The sequence below is a fragment of the Parasteatoda tepidariorum genome, chromosome 7, assembly GCF_043381705.1.
Source record: "Parasteatoda tepidariorum isolate YZ-2023 chromosome 7, CAS_Ptep_4.0, whole genome shotgun sequence".
NCBI classification, from domain to species: Eukaryota; Metazoa; Arthropoda; class Arachnida; order Araneae; family Theridiidae; genus Parasteatoda; species Parasteatoda tepidariorum.
Genome location: NC_092210.1, coordinates 48,721,307 through 48,736,711, shown reverse-complemented (window position 1 = coordinate 48,736,711; position 15,405 = coordinate 48,721,307). Strand labels below are relative to the sequence as shown.

At 29.7% G+C, this 15,405-nt stretch overlaps 1 protein-coding gene across 4 annotated transcripts in view; it reads right to left on the bottom strand.

Moving 5' to 3' along the window:
- The window catches only part of LOC107448788 (uncharacterized), a 155,542-nt gene that overhangs the window by 35,168 nt on the left and 104,969 nt on the right, over window positions 1-15,405 (bottom strand). Inside the window, exon 1 of one of the 4 annotated variants that reach the window (XM_016064121.3) lies at window positions 3,573-3,911. The exons of the other annotated variants lie outside the window; for them this stretch is intronic. Within the exon in view, the coding sequence (XP_015919607.1) occupies window positions 3,573-3,585 (13 nt within the window). The 5' untranslated portion in view covers window positions 3,586-3,911. Of the gene's footprint in view, window positions 1-3,572; window positions 3,912-15,405 lie in introns of those variants that run through there. 4 annotated transcript variants of the gene reach the window in all.

Here is a 15,405-nt window from a genome sequence, read left to right as displayed (position 1 = left end):
GTTAACGCTAAAAATAAAATTTGAAATCTAAACAACTTAGTTCGTGAACTTCCAATACATGTTCCTGTAAAGTTGCATGACTTGTGACGAAGGAAATCGAGAGAAAGTAAAATGACACATTTTGTGACTAAGTAGGGGGTTGAGAGCACAAAAAAAATTGTGTAATCATTTATGAACGGTTCCCAACTGATACATTGATACGAACAACTTGTGTTCACATCCAAAAAGTCCAAAATATTATTTAGTTCAAACTAAAATAAATATAAGCTGAGTAAAATTATATTTTCAAGAAAATGGTCTCAACAATTAAAAAAGAATATTATAACTGTTGCTCCCACCGCTAAATTCATAATAAATATGTCATAAGTTACTGATTGTTTTCTTGATTATTATAGAAACTATGAGGCTCCACCCCCTGCTCACTTCGTTCGCCAATCCCAGTAATTCTTCTCATTTATCATTGTTTTTCCCCTTAAGCATCAATATTTTCCGCAAAAACACAGAATATTTTATTTTTAAAATATACAATAATTGTAACTTTATGTGAGAACATTTTGTTTATATGTTAATCATAAAGAAATTGACCGATTACAAAATGTACGAATTTGAAAAATAATCATTTGCACTTGGAAAAAAAATAGACCTGAGGAATAAAGATTGTGTGACTCAATAAGAAGAAATGAGAGACTCGTTGACAAGACTAAAAACAATTCAAATAGGGAATGGTTTTCATTGCTCTTTATTAAGTTTTTATTTTGTATTTTTTTAAAAACAAATTCGCTATGAATTTTTAAGAAACTGTCAACAAGTAATCTCTCTACCTCTCCCTTTATTTTGCTACTTTGATCGACATCTACTCGAACGTAAGCTTATAAAATAAGGAGCTAAGGATCTCGTGAAAGAAAATTAAATTTTATAAGGGAGAAAAAGTCAATATTTAAGGCAAAAAGCTGAGAGAAATCACAAAAAACTACTAAAACTTGCAACAATTTTGAATTTCGGAACGAATTTTGCGTAAGTTCACAAATAAAAATAGCTGTAGATGCATTTCAGATGGCTACAGATCTACCCAACATGATATTTTTCCTTACAAGTTTAACAGTTAATAATTCTCGAAATAATTTCTTGAGTCTTAATTTTTTTTTATTTCGTCGTACCTCCGTACCTTTTTATGCATAACTTAGTAATTTCAAGTTTCTAAGTCTTATAGATTTTGTGTAGCAAAGCACTATGTAACGTAAAGCAAAAACAACAAAAAAGTGATAACAAATTCGCCAAAAAAGCACTTAAAATTACAATAACTTTTGATCTAATTAGAATTTCAAAGATAATTGGTATAAGTTCATAAACAAATATGGCCCTTTCAGCATACCAAGTATCAACCCTGAACTTGTTTACCTGCGACTTGTAGAACGGTCCGAATGGTAATACTCTTTCCTATAAGTTTAACAGTTAATAATTCTCTAATTATGGAATGCTAATTTTCCTTGAATTTCGTTATACTCCTTGTATATTCTTTGTTATACAAATGTGTAATTTCCAGTCGGCATCCCTTGCAATTTTTTTTAATACAGATAATTAATTTTCTGTTAAAAAATGTCCTTAGTTTACCAATCAGTTCTATTTGAAATTAATGTAAATTTTGCTTCTAAATTTTATTACTTGTTGACAATTGCAATCCTTGCTCTTCGTAATCTTCGCTACTTTTCAGAAAATATGCTTACAATTAATCCGCCCCTCAACCCAAAAGAAAAAAAAAACAAAGTAAGAAATAGCGTGAGGCACACTTTTCATCATAGAAGATCATCGCGCTTACTATTTGATTAAATAATACAATGGCAGTTGCAGAAATGCGCTAATTTGACTTGTTTCAAGCATGAAATTTCAAACTGAATTCTGGTTATCATTAATTTTAATTATTACATTATTATAACACAAAAACTGCGAAGAATATCTTATAGGATGGTTTTCATATATAAGTTCTATACCATATAAAATGAATACAAATTATTCTAAATTAATGACCTTCGTAAAAGGGGAAATCAAATTATTTACAGAAAACATTGCAATTTTGCTATATGTTACAATACCTGCAATTGTTGCGAATTTTGCATGACATTTTAAAGACAATTTTAAGATTCTTGAAAACAGTACAAAATGTTTATCAGTTCTATTGTCTAAATCTTAGATTTAATTCAAAGTCCATGGTAATTATAATTATTCTAATTGAAATGTTAAACTATAAATTTTGTTACCACTTTAAATCATTGTAAAAAATGCCGGTTAAAGGATTGTAACGTTTGTAGAGCCAATTTGTTTTTAGAAACGGGAAAAATCACATTCCAATACAGGCTACTTTTTTTTTTTTTTTTTACATAAAACTCTTCAAAACTCATATATATTGAGGAAAAATTTCAATAGAATATATTTCATCAATTGAAATGCCACCCAGCCATGAAACAGGCTGATCTTTTCTCCTTAACAGTCGATTCCTTCTCTGAATATAATTTTTTTTACTCAATATATGAAAGGTTTTAATGCACTTTCCTGACAAGCCACATTTTCAAGCTGTTTATGACTGAATTGGAAAAAAAAGGAAAAATGGAAAATCTTCATGCAGACAATAAGAAGTGTCTGTTTAGTGTGCTATTATCTAATAAAAAATCTGGAAACTCATAAAGGACCAACATGGAAACAATACAAAACAACAGTTGTAAAATGTCAATTTTGGAAAACATTTTACTTATTGCTATATTGCCCCAATACCTTCATATGAATTATTTTAAAAAAACTAATATTAAGTTAAAAATTTATTTTCCATTTTATTACGATTGCGACGAAAATTGGCTTATTCACATATTTCTAGAGTTTATAATTTTCTCAATTATGTAACAATATCATTTTAATTATTATGATAGATTAGGAAACCAGCCAATTCAATTAAGAAATAAACCGATGTAATATAAAAATAATTGTACAATTCATGTACGAAATAGTTTTAAAACATCGCATCTTGACTGAATGATCGTGCATCGTTCGAGTTAAAATTAAAAAAAATTATTGAACATAATAAATTCTACATGATTTTGACGAATCTTACAACTATCATATTTAACAACGCTTCAATATTATAAAATTGTTTTTAAAATTCATAAAATCTTTATTGTTAGCTAATCTATAAATTATATGAAAGCCGTAATGAACGAAATTTGGTCACGTTTCAAATATGTTGACCCAAGCATCTTTTTATTTAGTAAAAAAATTGTCACCAATTAGCCTAATAACATTTGAAAAATTTGGTACAGATATTTAATGACATAAATTTACACACATATATAGATATAACAAATTCCCGAATTGATGTATTCAGGTAAACTCAGTTAAAACGCGAATTTTCTAATGAAATTATAAAATAAATCAATTGTTAGCAAGATTTTTTCCTAATATACATATATCTCATTTCTAACGAAATCAAATTTATAAACAATAAACATTCTGTAAAGACATGTTAATAAAACATAATCATTGAATTTTATAGATTAAATCTTCAAAATTTAAAAGTCAGTACTTACCGGAATTGGACATTATTTTTAAGTTTTAAAGTCAAGAGGAGAAATATAAATCAAAATAACAACTGATGTCATGAAATCCCAAGAACAACAATTTCTAAAATATCTATTTTTTCCCGTGACCACAAAGCAGACGATAATGAATTGCAGTTGAAGTCCATGTTTTTGATAGTTACAGCAGTTTTTAGGAAAATAAATAAATTTACAAATCGTCTGGAAGCCGAGCACGCGCTGTGTTTTGAATTCAGACAACTAGTGAAATTCCTGACTGACCAATAATCTCTCACGAAACGTTTGCCATGGAAACGAGTCAAGCTAAATGTTAAATAGAAATTGAAACACGCGGCGATGCGGATTGGAAAATGGGGTTGCCAACAGCGTGATAAACAATGCCAAATTTCTCGCCATAAAAAGATCTTATTTTCTTCAGTACATCAAATTATTGTTCTTATTTTATGCCGTTTAATTTTTGTTTAATTAAAAAGTATTAATATAAATCTTTAGCATAGTGTCATAGTAAAGCATACTCTTATTTTTGAAATGATATTGAAAATATAGGTACAATATAATATTAAAAAAAAAGAATCATTTGAAAAATTATTCTTATTTAATATGAAAATAAGAATCATTTGAAAGTTTAAATTAAAAGTAATAATTTGTTCATCGATTAAGAAAAAGTTGGAAATGATTGCTAATCTTAATGAGAAAAAAAAGCTTATGTACCAAAACAAAAGTTCTTAAGATATCGTAGTGAAATAAAGAAAAATATTAATTTAAAACCTCTTTTATGTAAACCATGTTATCATAGTTGCTTTTATAACTTATAAAAAAAAAGTAACTTTCATTTTTTGTCACTGGTGTTACACAAATGTGTAGATAATACAAAATGCTCTCTCTTCACTATCCTTAATATCTTAGAATGATGAAGTAATCGGGTAGTGACAATTATTGAGTCATATAAAGGAAAAAATAAATAAATAAGTAATTAAAAGAAAAAGTTTAAAACTTTTGAACGGCTGGGGAGATTCAGGAAGACAAGTTGGGATATTTTTTAACATGCGCACTTTTATTGTTATTGAATATCAAACATGCCATTAGCTGTATCTGAGTACCTGTAATTAATTTTAAAGTCTGAGTAAAATTTTTGAATTAAGTGTTTATAAATTTTGTAGTATTATTTTAATTTCTCAGTATTATTCAGCTTATCCCCCAAATACTCATCTAGTATTTTTTACTTATCTTCTTTTATTAGTAAGAGGATAAGGAAAGTTTGAAAAAAGATTTTTTTGTATAGATTTAGGCATTGTCACAAACTTGCTAACTAAACTGTAGATACTTTTTCTTAATGCTATGTATTTAAAAAATAATATAAGTTATAATTGATAGCTTCATAGCTCAAATTAACTCTCTGTTTATTGCCCGTTCTTTAACTATGTAGTGTTTTTTATTCACTACGTCAGGTCAGATAAGCTTAAGAATTGCATTTATTGTTAAAAGCTTAAAAATAGGGTAATAAATGTACAGGCACTGAAAAAAATAGATTTGGATACAATCCATAAAGTAAACAAACCATAAAAGTGCTATTTCAGATAACTTTAATGTCTTATAGTGTTTAACTTAAAATTTAGAGCTCGCGTCTATGAAAAGTATAAATTTATAATGATATTATCCTAAATGTAAGTAAAAGTTTATAACCTTACTTTCAAAAGGCACTCAGATTTTAAATGTGTGATCCAAACCTTCAGTAGAACTGTTGGTATGAAAGTTAACAATCCATTTTGAAATTATCTTCTGAAATTTACCCAAGAAAATAGCTTTAATTACCCAATTACCTTAATTTAAAAATCCTTGAATAACAATAACACATTTTCTATATAAAAAAATCTAAGTTTAAAATGTAAAATTCACCATTTTCGCTTTCTAAATTTTTTTTTCTCTCCGTCTTTTCCTACCCTCTAACATTTTCACCGAAGAAGGGTATATAATAGTAATATTTGGATTATTCGAAGATTTGGAAGCGTATAAAGATTTGGAGTACTCTATTAATTCGTCATAGAATAATTCAATTTGTCCATTATTCATTTTGGATCATTTTTATGGATAAAAAATTAAAAATTTTATAACTTGAACTAACCTGACTATTTCCCAGGAAATAAAATGAAATAAGTTCATTGTAACTTGAGAAATTTCGACTCCAATTTGAAGAAATAATCCTATTTTCTTCATTTGAATTTTCTAAAGTTTATAGTGAGAAAAATAGTAATTGAAAAATATTTTACAAAATTTAATATTTTGGAGAAATTACAACAGTCCATACAATTACGGTTTCTTGATATGTAAAGTATGTGAGACACGAAACTTAAATTATAACACAAGTGACCAAAAAGAAGGAAAAAAGAGAGAAGATTAACGAAGAAAATAAGGAATGTATAAAAAAAATATAAAAGTTAAAAATACAAGAAAACAGGGGGAAATATAAATATTTTTAAAGAGAAGATGAAAATATCATTAAAATGTTTTTTTTTTAAATATTTAGAAAAGAAATATTTAAAAATATTTAAAAAAAAACAGAAAAACAAAATAAGAAAACGATATAATCGCGTCATTAGCTCACGCGATTATATCTACCAAATAAGAATGCTTTCTAATATTGTAATATTATTGCTAAATCAAAATATATGAATACAATAGTGTGAGAAGCACTAAACAAATTAAAACTAAAAAAGAACATACCAAGCAAAAAACACAAAATAAAACGTATTAAACAAAAAATAGAAAAGAAAAATTAAGGAAAAATGCAGAATAAAACACAAAATGTAACATATAAAGTGAGTGGCGAATTTAAATAAACTTCCACTTACTGGCATCAGTCAAAAATGATCAAATTGTTTTCGCAACAAATTTGCCAAATTACAAATTATGAAAATATAAGCGCAAGTAAAGGATAGTGGGGGGTATTTTATGGCGCCTCATTGCTGAAGTATAAGTTTTGTTAGTTATTATATAATTATATATTATATTAATATAATTTGTTAGTTAGATTGGATTTGCCCGAACTGGATGTACGCAAGGTAATAATATTATACTGGATAATTCAAAGTTTATAATTACTAAGTTCGAATATCAATTTTTAGATTTTAATTTTAATCATTCTTTAAAGAAATTATTAACATTTATTGAAAAAAGAATTTGTATTGAAAAAAGAATCCTTCATTAAATATTAAAAGATTTTTAACCTCGGATTTGCACATGGTGAAAATATAAATTTAGTTAACGCATTTTTTTTTACAAAACTGTTAATAATTATAACATACAATTAACTCAATGATTTTATGTAGAATTTACATATATAAGTTAGATACTTATAGTTATTTATAAAATTTTGGAAGAGTTTGTCGATTTAGATAAATTGTGTATATATACAGAGAAAACAGGGAAAACAGAGAAACAACTTTAACTATATATAAAGTTAAAGATATGGAAAATAGAACTCTCTCTCTCTCTTTTTAAATTTTCAAACAAATGTTGCAATTAATGTTTTTAATGTTTAAAACATTAAAACTCGAAAGATTGCGGTACATGTAAGTTCATGCGAATTCGCTACTCGCTTTAAAGATTTCGTTTTGTGTTTTGTTCTGTTTTTCCTTTACATTTTATTTTCTGTTTTTTGCCTGCTGTATTTTTTTTTTTTACTTAATGTGTAATATTTCGTTTCATATTTTTTGAGTGCTCCTCACACTATTATATTGTTATATTTTGCTTCGGATATATTGATACAATATTAGAAAGCACTCCTTTTTGCGGATATGATCGTGTCAGCCGATGAAGAGATTACATATTTTCAATTTTTTGTTTTCCGACTGTTTAATATATATATATTTTTTATTTTTTTGAGTTTTTTCTAAATAGTTTCTAAAAAATATCTTATTTTAATAATTAATAATTTATTTTCTCTTTTTATTAATCTTTATTATTTTCCATGCTTTTAACTATATATATATATATATATATCACAAAATAAATAAATACAATAAAACACGAAAAAAGTTAAGAAAAACAATAAGTTTAATTTGCTGTGCATAAGCTGCAAGTAAGCAGAACTCATTAGATAAGTTCAAAGTGAAGATAATACAAGTGAAAATTATAGACATATGAAAACGGGGAGGAAAATAATAATTAAATAAAATAACAAACAACTGATTAAAAAAAAAAGATTAAATCTTTTTAGAAAAACCGGGAAAAAAAAGATATAATCTTTTCATCAGCCCACGCGATTATATCCGCAAAAAAGAGTGCTTTCTGTTATTGTATCCATACAGCCAAAGCAAAATATATTAATACAATAGTGTGAAGAGCACTCAAAAAAAGTTTTTTACAAAAATTACAGCAAATAAATAGAATACAATAAGTTCTTTTCAATATCTTCTTTTCTGGATTTTTCAAGAGTCGGGAAATCGATATGAACTGGAAAATTATTTCAAAAAATTTCTAAAATCTTAAACTATGAGAAACTCAAAGTTAAATTTTCAAAGTCAATTTGCATTCACTAAAAAACTTCTGAATGCAAAATAATATTAATAATGATTAACAATTTTCTTCTTGAAATTGATAAAAAGTGCTGCTTGGAAATTGAACTGTAAGCGGTCTTCATTTTTTCAATAACAATAAAATGTCAAATAAGTGAAATCTTAAAATTTACTTAAATTTGATCTGTCAAGAAGAAAGAATTTTCGTATTTTTAAAAAGATCTTAATAGGCATATATATGTAAATAAAGATAAAAAAATTTAATATATAAGGAAATGAATATTCATATTTAAAAAATAGTTCTGACTAATAGAGATAAAATCCCCAAATGGCAACCCATTAGTAACTTTTGTCGCCAAGATAATCCTTAGTTCTGTTTTTCTCTCTAATCATCGGCCACCGGTAAAATGAGAGGGACACATTAATGTTTTTCCTGCAAAAGTAGTCAACTCTCTCTTCTCAGTTTCGGGTTCAACTAGTGAGAGAAGGTCAGCAGCCCGTGTCGAAGGTTATTGAGATAACGCCTCTTTCATGGCGCCGCTCAAAATTTATCATTAGAGTTTTCCTGGGATAGACTAACTTGGTTGAGTGGTTTAGATCTCCTTTTCTTTCTCATCCTGCTAACTATGCAAATATTTTTTATAAGGATGGCATTGTGATGCTGTTTTGGTAAAGCATTTTTGCTCTTTAAGAGAAAATGCTTGGATTGCATATTTTTGCGCAAGCGTATTCCCTTGTACGGCAGTGCATTGATGTTAAAGAAAAAGGAAATTTTTTTTTATTTCGAACTAAAGTGTCTGGAAATTAGTAGATTAGAGATATTAGCTTGAAGGAATTATTTTAATAGAAACAAGGGCTTTTAATTAAAAGTTTGAACTTTTTACCCTTCCCCGAAATCATCTATAAAAATTAAATCAGCTACCGATGAATCATAAAAGAGATTTGATTTGGTTTGGCAAGTTTTTGACACATGACGCTTTTTATCATGGTTTTTACCGTCATGTCAGAATCCCTCTGTCAAAAACCCATAGTTTTAATAAAATAATTTTGAGTATTTGGTAAAATAATTTATAAGTATTTGGTAAAATAATTTTGAATCTTCTCGAATTTTGGACTCATCCATACTAAACTCAGAAATTGACTGGGCAATGAAAATTGCGCAAAATTAGTCACTTGATATCGTATACTTCGGCACAGTGACCCTGACTACTGAACATGCAATTTTGTTAGTAATTAAGTTTTGTTTAATGTGCTTTTTCAACTGAATAAAAGTTTTTAGCTTGACAAAATAGCAGTGATTCTTGACTTAGAGTTTGTTAGTAGTTACAAGTTTTGAAAGTTTTGTTTAGCTTATTTCTAATATTTAAGAAATGCCAAATTTTAAATTCTTCTTTTTAGTTCTTGAATTTATTAATAGTTCCAAGCTTTTTTGTTCGTTTGTTTATTTCTAACAATCAAGAAGTGCAAAATTTTGAATCCCTTGCAAATCAAGCTATAGTGATAAAAGTAAGTATCACTATTTTCAATAAGTATATTACAATATTTCTTTATGAATGTATATCCTTCACTTCTATAAGAATACATGTATGTAGTTGCAAAATCAATAGCAATCATTTACAACATTCATTTATAAAGGAGAGTATGTGAAAATAATATATTGTCCGCTATATGCCATAAATTAAAGAAAACAGTAGATTTTTGACGGTTTTTACCACTGTCATGTCAAAAACCAGTTTTTGACGGCAAAAGCCCAACCCCTATTCCATGGTAATAAAAAGGAAATAAAAACAATGCAAAAATGAACAGAATTCAAGTAATGTCGAAAAGGGTCTAGGACGCCGCAACTTCTAGATGACATTCTACATAGAGTGGGTGATCAACCGGGATGTGCAACGCGTGCGGTTGTACGAGCTGTAACCGTGTGTCCCAAAAGACTGCTTGGCATATGCTGCATGAGAAAGGAATGCACCCCTATCGTACGCAAAAAGTACAAACATTGGCACCGGTAGACTGTCAGGCACGCGTTAATTTCGAGCATAGATTCCTCCAGAAATATTCCAAAGCAGCCAGATTTCGGTGGAAATGTTCTACTGTTTAATGATAAGTGTACCATCACCCATGCGAGCGATTTAAATGCCCACAACCACGCAAGTGGGGATATACGAACCCGTATGCCAATCATTCTCATTCGTTTCAACAGCGTAACTGTTTGAGCAGGGACTTCATGACTCATACTGACGTAAATGTTAAGCTTCATGACTATTTGATTGACCCGTACCTCCAGCCACACAGTCTGAATCGTATCACGCATTCATACGAAAGGTGTTGCTGCCTATTCCAAACTGCAGCAGGTCGAGGACGTGGTTCCAGCACAACCGGTGTCTGCACATTTTAACTTGGTTGTGCGGAGTACTTCCAGAGCGATGGTTTGGTCGAGATGATCCACCAGGATCTCTTAACCTCTCGTGTTTCGACTTTCTCCTGTGGAACCACAGGAAAAATTTTATATACGAGTGCCCGATTGAGAACTATATGGACCCAGTCGCCAGAACCGTCGTTGTTGCCAGCGATATTAGAGAAATGCCTGGTGTTTTCCCAAATGTACGTCAGTCCCTACGCAGCAGATGTGAAGTCTACCTTGCAGCTGGAGAAAGATCTTTTAAGCAATTTCTTTGAGAATCCTTTCAAGCAATTCTTTTTACATCAATTACATCTTTTTCTCTTGAGCAATTTCTTTGTACAGCAATCAAATTTTCTAAAACAAAGAAGCATCTTACCCTCTGGTGTTAATTCTTAAAATATTACGGTGGAAAATTGCCTTAACTTCTCACTGCTTGTGTTCTGATCATACATTCTATACCAAATATTGCTCGTGTAGATTTGTTCGATCACCTAAACACCCATTAAAGTTTTGCCGACTTGTTCAGTCTGTAAAATATTTCTATTTGCATCACTGTGCAAAAGAGTTTCGGGAAACGTTGTTGGAGCTCCGTATGCACAAGCGCACATAATGGACCATTTTCTTGATATGGTACCCAATTTCAATTTTCAAAGTGTGGGTCATAGTATGCATAATAATTGACTTAAAAACAATTCCAAACAGAGAAAGTACGACACAGTTTAATCGGCTCCGGGTAGACTATTTTGATCTCTAAAACTGAAAATTATGCGTACAGGAAATGACACGAAGATGCGATGCTCAAAATGCTTCTAAGCAAAGAAAGCACGTTATGCTTTCTAATTGCGCACAATTTTTAATAGACTTGGAATATTAGCTGTTATTCTATCGTCTTTTTTTTTCGTTGGCAATATTTACATAAATTAAATACAATTCAAATTTTACTGTATATCCTATCTGTGTTCTAAACTTTTAAGAGCTGAAGCAAAAATAAATTTAAATGTAAGCAAAAGCTACTATGGTCCATGTTTTTAAATTACTTAGAAAAAAAGTCATCTTTCATCTAAACAAAAGTGAAGTTTTCAACTTAGTAACTAGAATATTTTTGAGTTCTGATGGACAATAAAGCAAAAGAAAAATACTTTTTATGCAAATTATTAATTTTTTATTTTGTACTAACTTGAAAAAAAAATTAAATCTCATGCATAAACCAGCAGATTTTTTAATATTTTCCACTCTCTTAATTTCGCTTATCATAAAAACGTACTTTTCTTTCACTTAAAAATGAAGAAAAAGGGGGGTGGGGTGGGAATAGCACTTTCTGTTCTCAAAACGGGAGGAAAAAAAATTATCTCCATTATATCGAGCTTCTTCATTTTAACTCTCTCCTGATTCATCATGAATTCTTTATTAAATCTCTGGAGTTTTGGTTTTCTTTTTCTTCTCTTGGCGGTGGCTTGGCGGTTTCTATTAAAAACTTTAATCAAAATTCACGCTAAGGGCATTATGAAAACCGCATTAGCTTATCACGTTCATAAAAGCTTTAAGCATGAGTTTGGCGTATATGAGCAACTATGAAAGAAATAAAGAACCGTTGTACGATGAAGGGAATTTTCACTTCACTATATAGACAGAAGCATTCGATTTTTTTTCTTCTGAAGCCCTATCTAGATCGAGGCCATTAAGGAGAATGTCAAGGAGAAAAAGCCAAGTTATAAGCTGCGGGAATTTAACAACCTGTGGGATTTTTTTTAAGGAAAACGTTCAGTAGATAGTTTTTGACGCTAGCATTTAAATGTGATCTCTGAGTTTAAAATTCTTAAAAAAATTGAATTAAAACTTTAAGCAGTTAGTTTGGAAATATGCGATTTTTGTACAAATAAACAAGCATAGTTGTTATTTAATTAAAAATTTCATTCGCTTCAAGAACAAGCAATTTGGAAGTAACAGTCAACATGTTTCGAGCGCTCAAAAACCGGGGCCCATTTTCAAGACTTGCCAGACTGGAATGAGAAGAAACAAATGGGATTTGAGTGAATGGGAAGAAATAAAAGTGACATGAGCAACTATGAAAGAAATAAAGAACCGTTACACTATGAAGGGAATTTTCACTTCACTATAGACCGAAGAATTTTTTTATNTTTTTTTTTTTTTTTTTTTTTTTTTTTTTTTTTTTTTTTTTTTTTTTTTTTTTTTTTTGCTGCCTAAGTCCTACCTAGATTGAGATTCTTAAGGAGAATATCAAGGAGAAAGAGCCAAGTCAAAAGCTGCAGAAATTTAACTACCTGTGTTTGCTTATTTTTTTATTTTTTATTTTTTTTTAACGAAAACGTAATATAAAACGCAACCCCTTTGAAATTTAGAACGCAAAGTTGCCAACGAAAATGGAAAATAAAGTTGAGAATCAAAAACTAGAAAAACGTCAGTAGCCGTGAGAGAAAAAAAAATTAAAAACAGAACAAGAAAAACCACGGTGACCGAGAGGAGCAAATTAGGGTAAACTGTCTTTTATCGTGCTATTTAAAGGATGGTGAGGAACTAATGTCGTTAAGAAGGAAATCAGTATTTATATGAATAAAACAAGATTCCAGGACATCAAGATGAGCTGATGTGACTGGGGAGGAGATAATTTTTGCATCGCCAAAATTGAAATCATAACCAAGATTCCAACAATGTGTAGCAATTAATGATTTCTTGTATTTTTTATAAAGGATATATCTATTGTTCTTCTTAATTCTATATTTCAAAGCGCGACTAGTTTGTCTGACCCTAAAAGCTCATATCTTAACGATTATCTTATTTTTCAAATTTTAAAATAATTTCGTAATTAATTAAAAAGAGCTCTGAAAGTACGGTTTAATTTTTAATATGAAAAATAAAACAGTTATAATGAAAAATAAAACATGAGATAGGAAAATTAGTTTTTTTTTTAAATAATAGTGCCCATTTTTCCATGAACATTTTAGCCAGATTTACTAACTTTTCGGCAATTATTGAAAATAGCAACAAAAAAAAAAGTAGTCTATACAAGTTCCAAGCTTATTGATATATTTTCGGGCATAGATGTTCAGAAATACTTGTTTTTTTTTCGTTATTTATTACCGATTTCTCACATCGTTGAAAACTTAGAACTTTATTGATAAGTATTAAAAAAATGGCATGAACAAACATCTCTAAATAATCCTCTTAAGTATTTCTTCAGAAATGTTTTGAAACTGAAAGTGTTTTTTTCCATTATTGTCGGGTAGTGTATGTATATTTCTATTTTAGAGAAAATACATTCTTAGTGTAATTTCACGATATGATGGTGTTATCAGAAATATTACATAATTTCTGTTAAACACGCATAAATGGATTAACCAGGATAAATATTGTATAAACCTTCATAAAAATGTCGTTTCCCGTATAAGCTATTTCAAACTTCATGTTGCATTGTACTTGTCCCAACGTCACAAAGCTATTCTAATTAATTATAACTGTATGACGTGGAATTGCAGAATTTTACATTTTACAACTTAATGAGAGTAATATTCTGATTCTATGTTACTTTACAAGATACTTAACTAAAGCTGTGAAAACTAGTTTTTAGTTGGTCGGTTGAAATTCATTGACACATAAAACCAGAAATGGCCAGAGTTACACGTTTCTTAGGGCCGAGTATCCGGGTTGGTAGGGCGTTGGACCCATGTCCAAGAAGTCGTGAGTTCTATCCCCGCATGTCAAAGACTCCCCGTGTAATAAATAGTAACTGGTGCACGTTCAATCTGTCAGATCACAAAGTCTTCCATATTCCCATAACGAATCACCTTTGGAGGCACTGAATTAGATATTAATCGCTCTCTATTTTAGGTCAAAATTACTATCTGTGGTTGAGTAAATGGATGCATGACTGGGTCCGCCCTATAAACGGGCTGTGACGAGCATGTGGCTGACGTCGTATTTTTTGACATAGATTGCGTCACTGAAACACTAAAAATGCAACCTCTGCTTTAAATTCGCTTGGTTTCGTCAAGCAGGCTTGCTGGTATCTTTGGCCAGCGGTATTAGAAATAGCAACATCACGTGTTTTAAAAACTGAATATAGTCCGTTATCAGAAAACTGAGGTACCCGACTGAATGAAAACTGAGTGAACCAGAAAAATATATAAAGATGTAAAAAGTTGTTAATAAATATATTATATAAAGATGTAGTAAGTTGTATTTTTTTTCCTTTTTCTATTGTTATTTATTTTTCGGTTTCCCTCTCGGCTACCGTATTTTTTTCTAGTTTTATTTATATTTTTTTCGATGCCAGCTTTACGTTCTAAGTTTTATATCACTTTTGTTTTCTTCATTCATATCTGACAACTCTTAAAAATGGGCGCCTATTTTTAATGCTTGAAATTTCGGTTACCATCTTTACATTTTTTGAAGTCAATGAAGTGTTTAATCAAGTTTGGGACTATTTATTTAATTAGTTTACAGTCGGTTAAAAAATTTCGTCTAATTAATGCTTAATTGACATAGAGAACAATAATGTGCAAGATCGGCTTTCGTTCTGTGGATATAACGGGAATGACCAATTTTGTAGAATATTAATTAAAACCAGGGTTTTGCAATCAACGGATATTGCTTCACAGTTATTGAAATTAAGATAAATTTCATGTAACTTGTTATTGGTTCATGCATTCCAATGTTAGTTACAGTCATGCAATAACGAAGTTTTACTATTTCAAGGCAAAAAGTTTTAGGTTGTAGTTGTAGTTAATTTACGTCGCACTAGAGCTGCACGATGGGCTATTGGCGACGGTCTGGGAAACACCCCTGAGGATGATCCGAAGATATGCCATCACAATTTTGATCCTCTGCAGAGGGGATGGCACCCCCGCTTCGGTAGCCCGACGACCTGCACGCGAAGTCGAGCACTTTACGG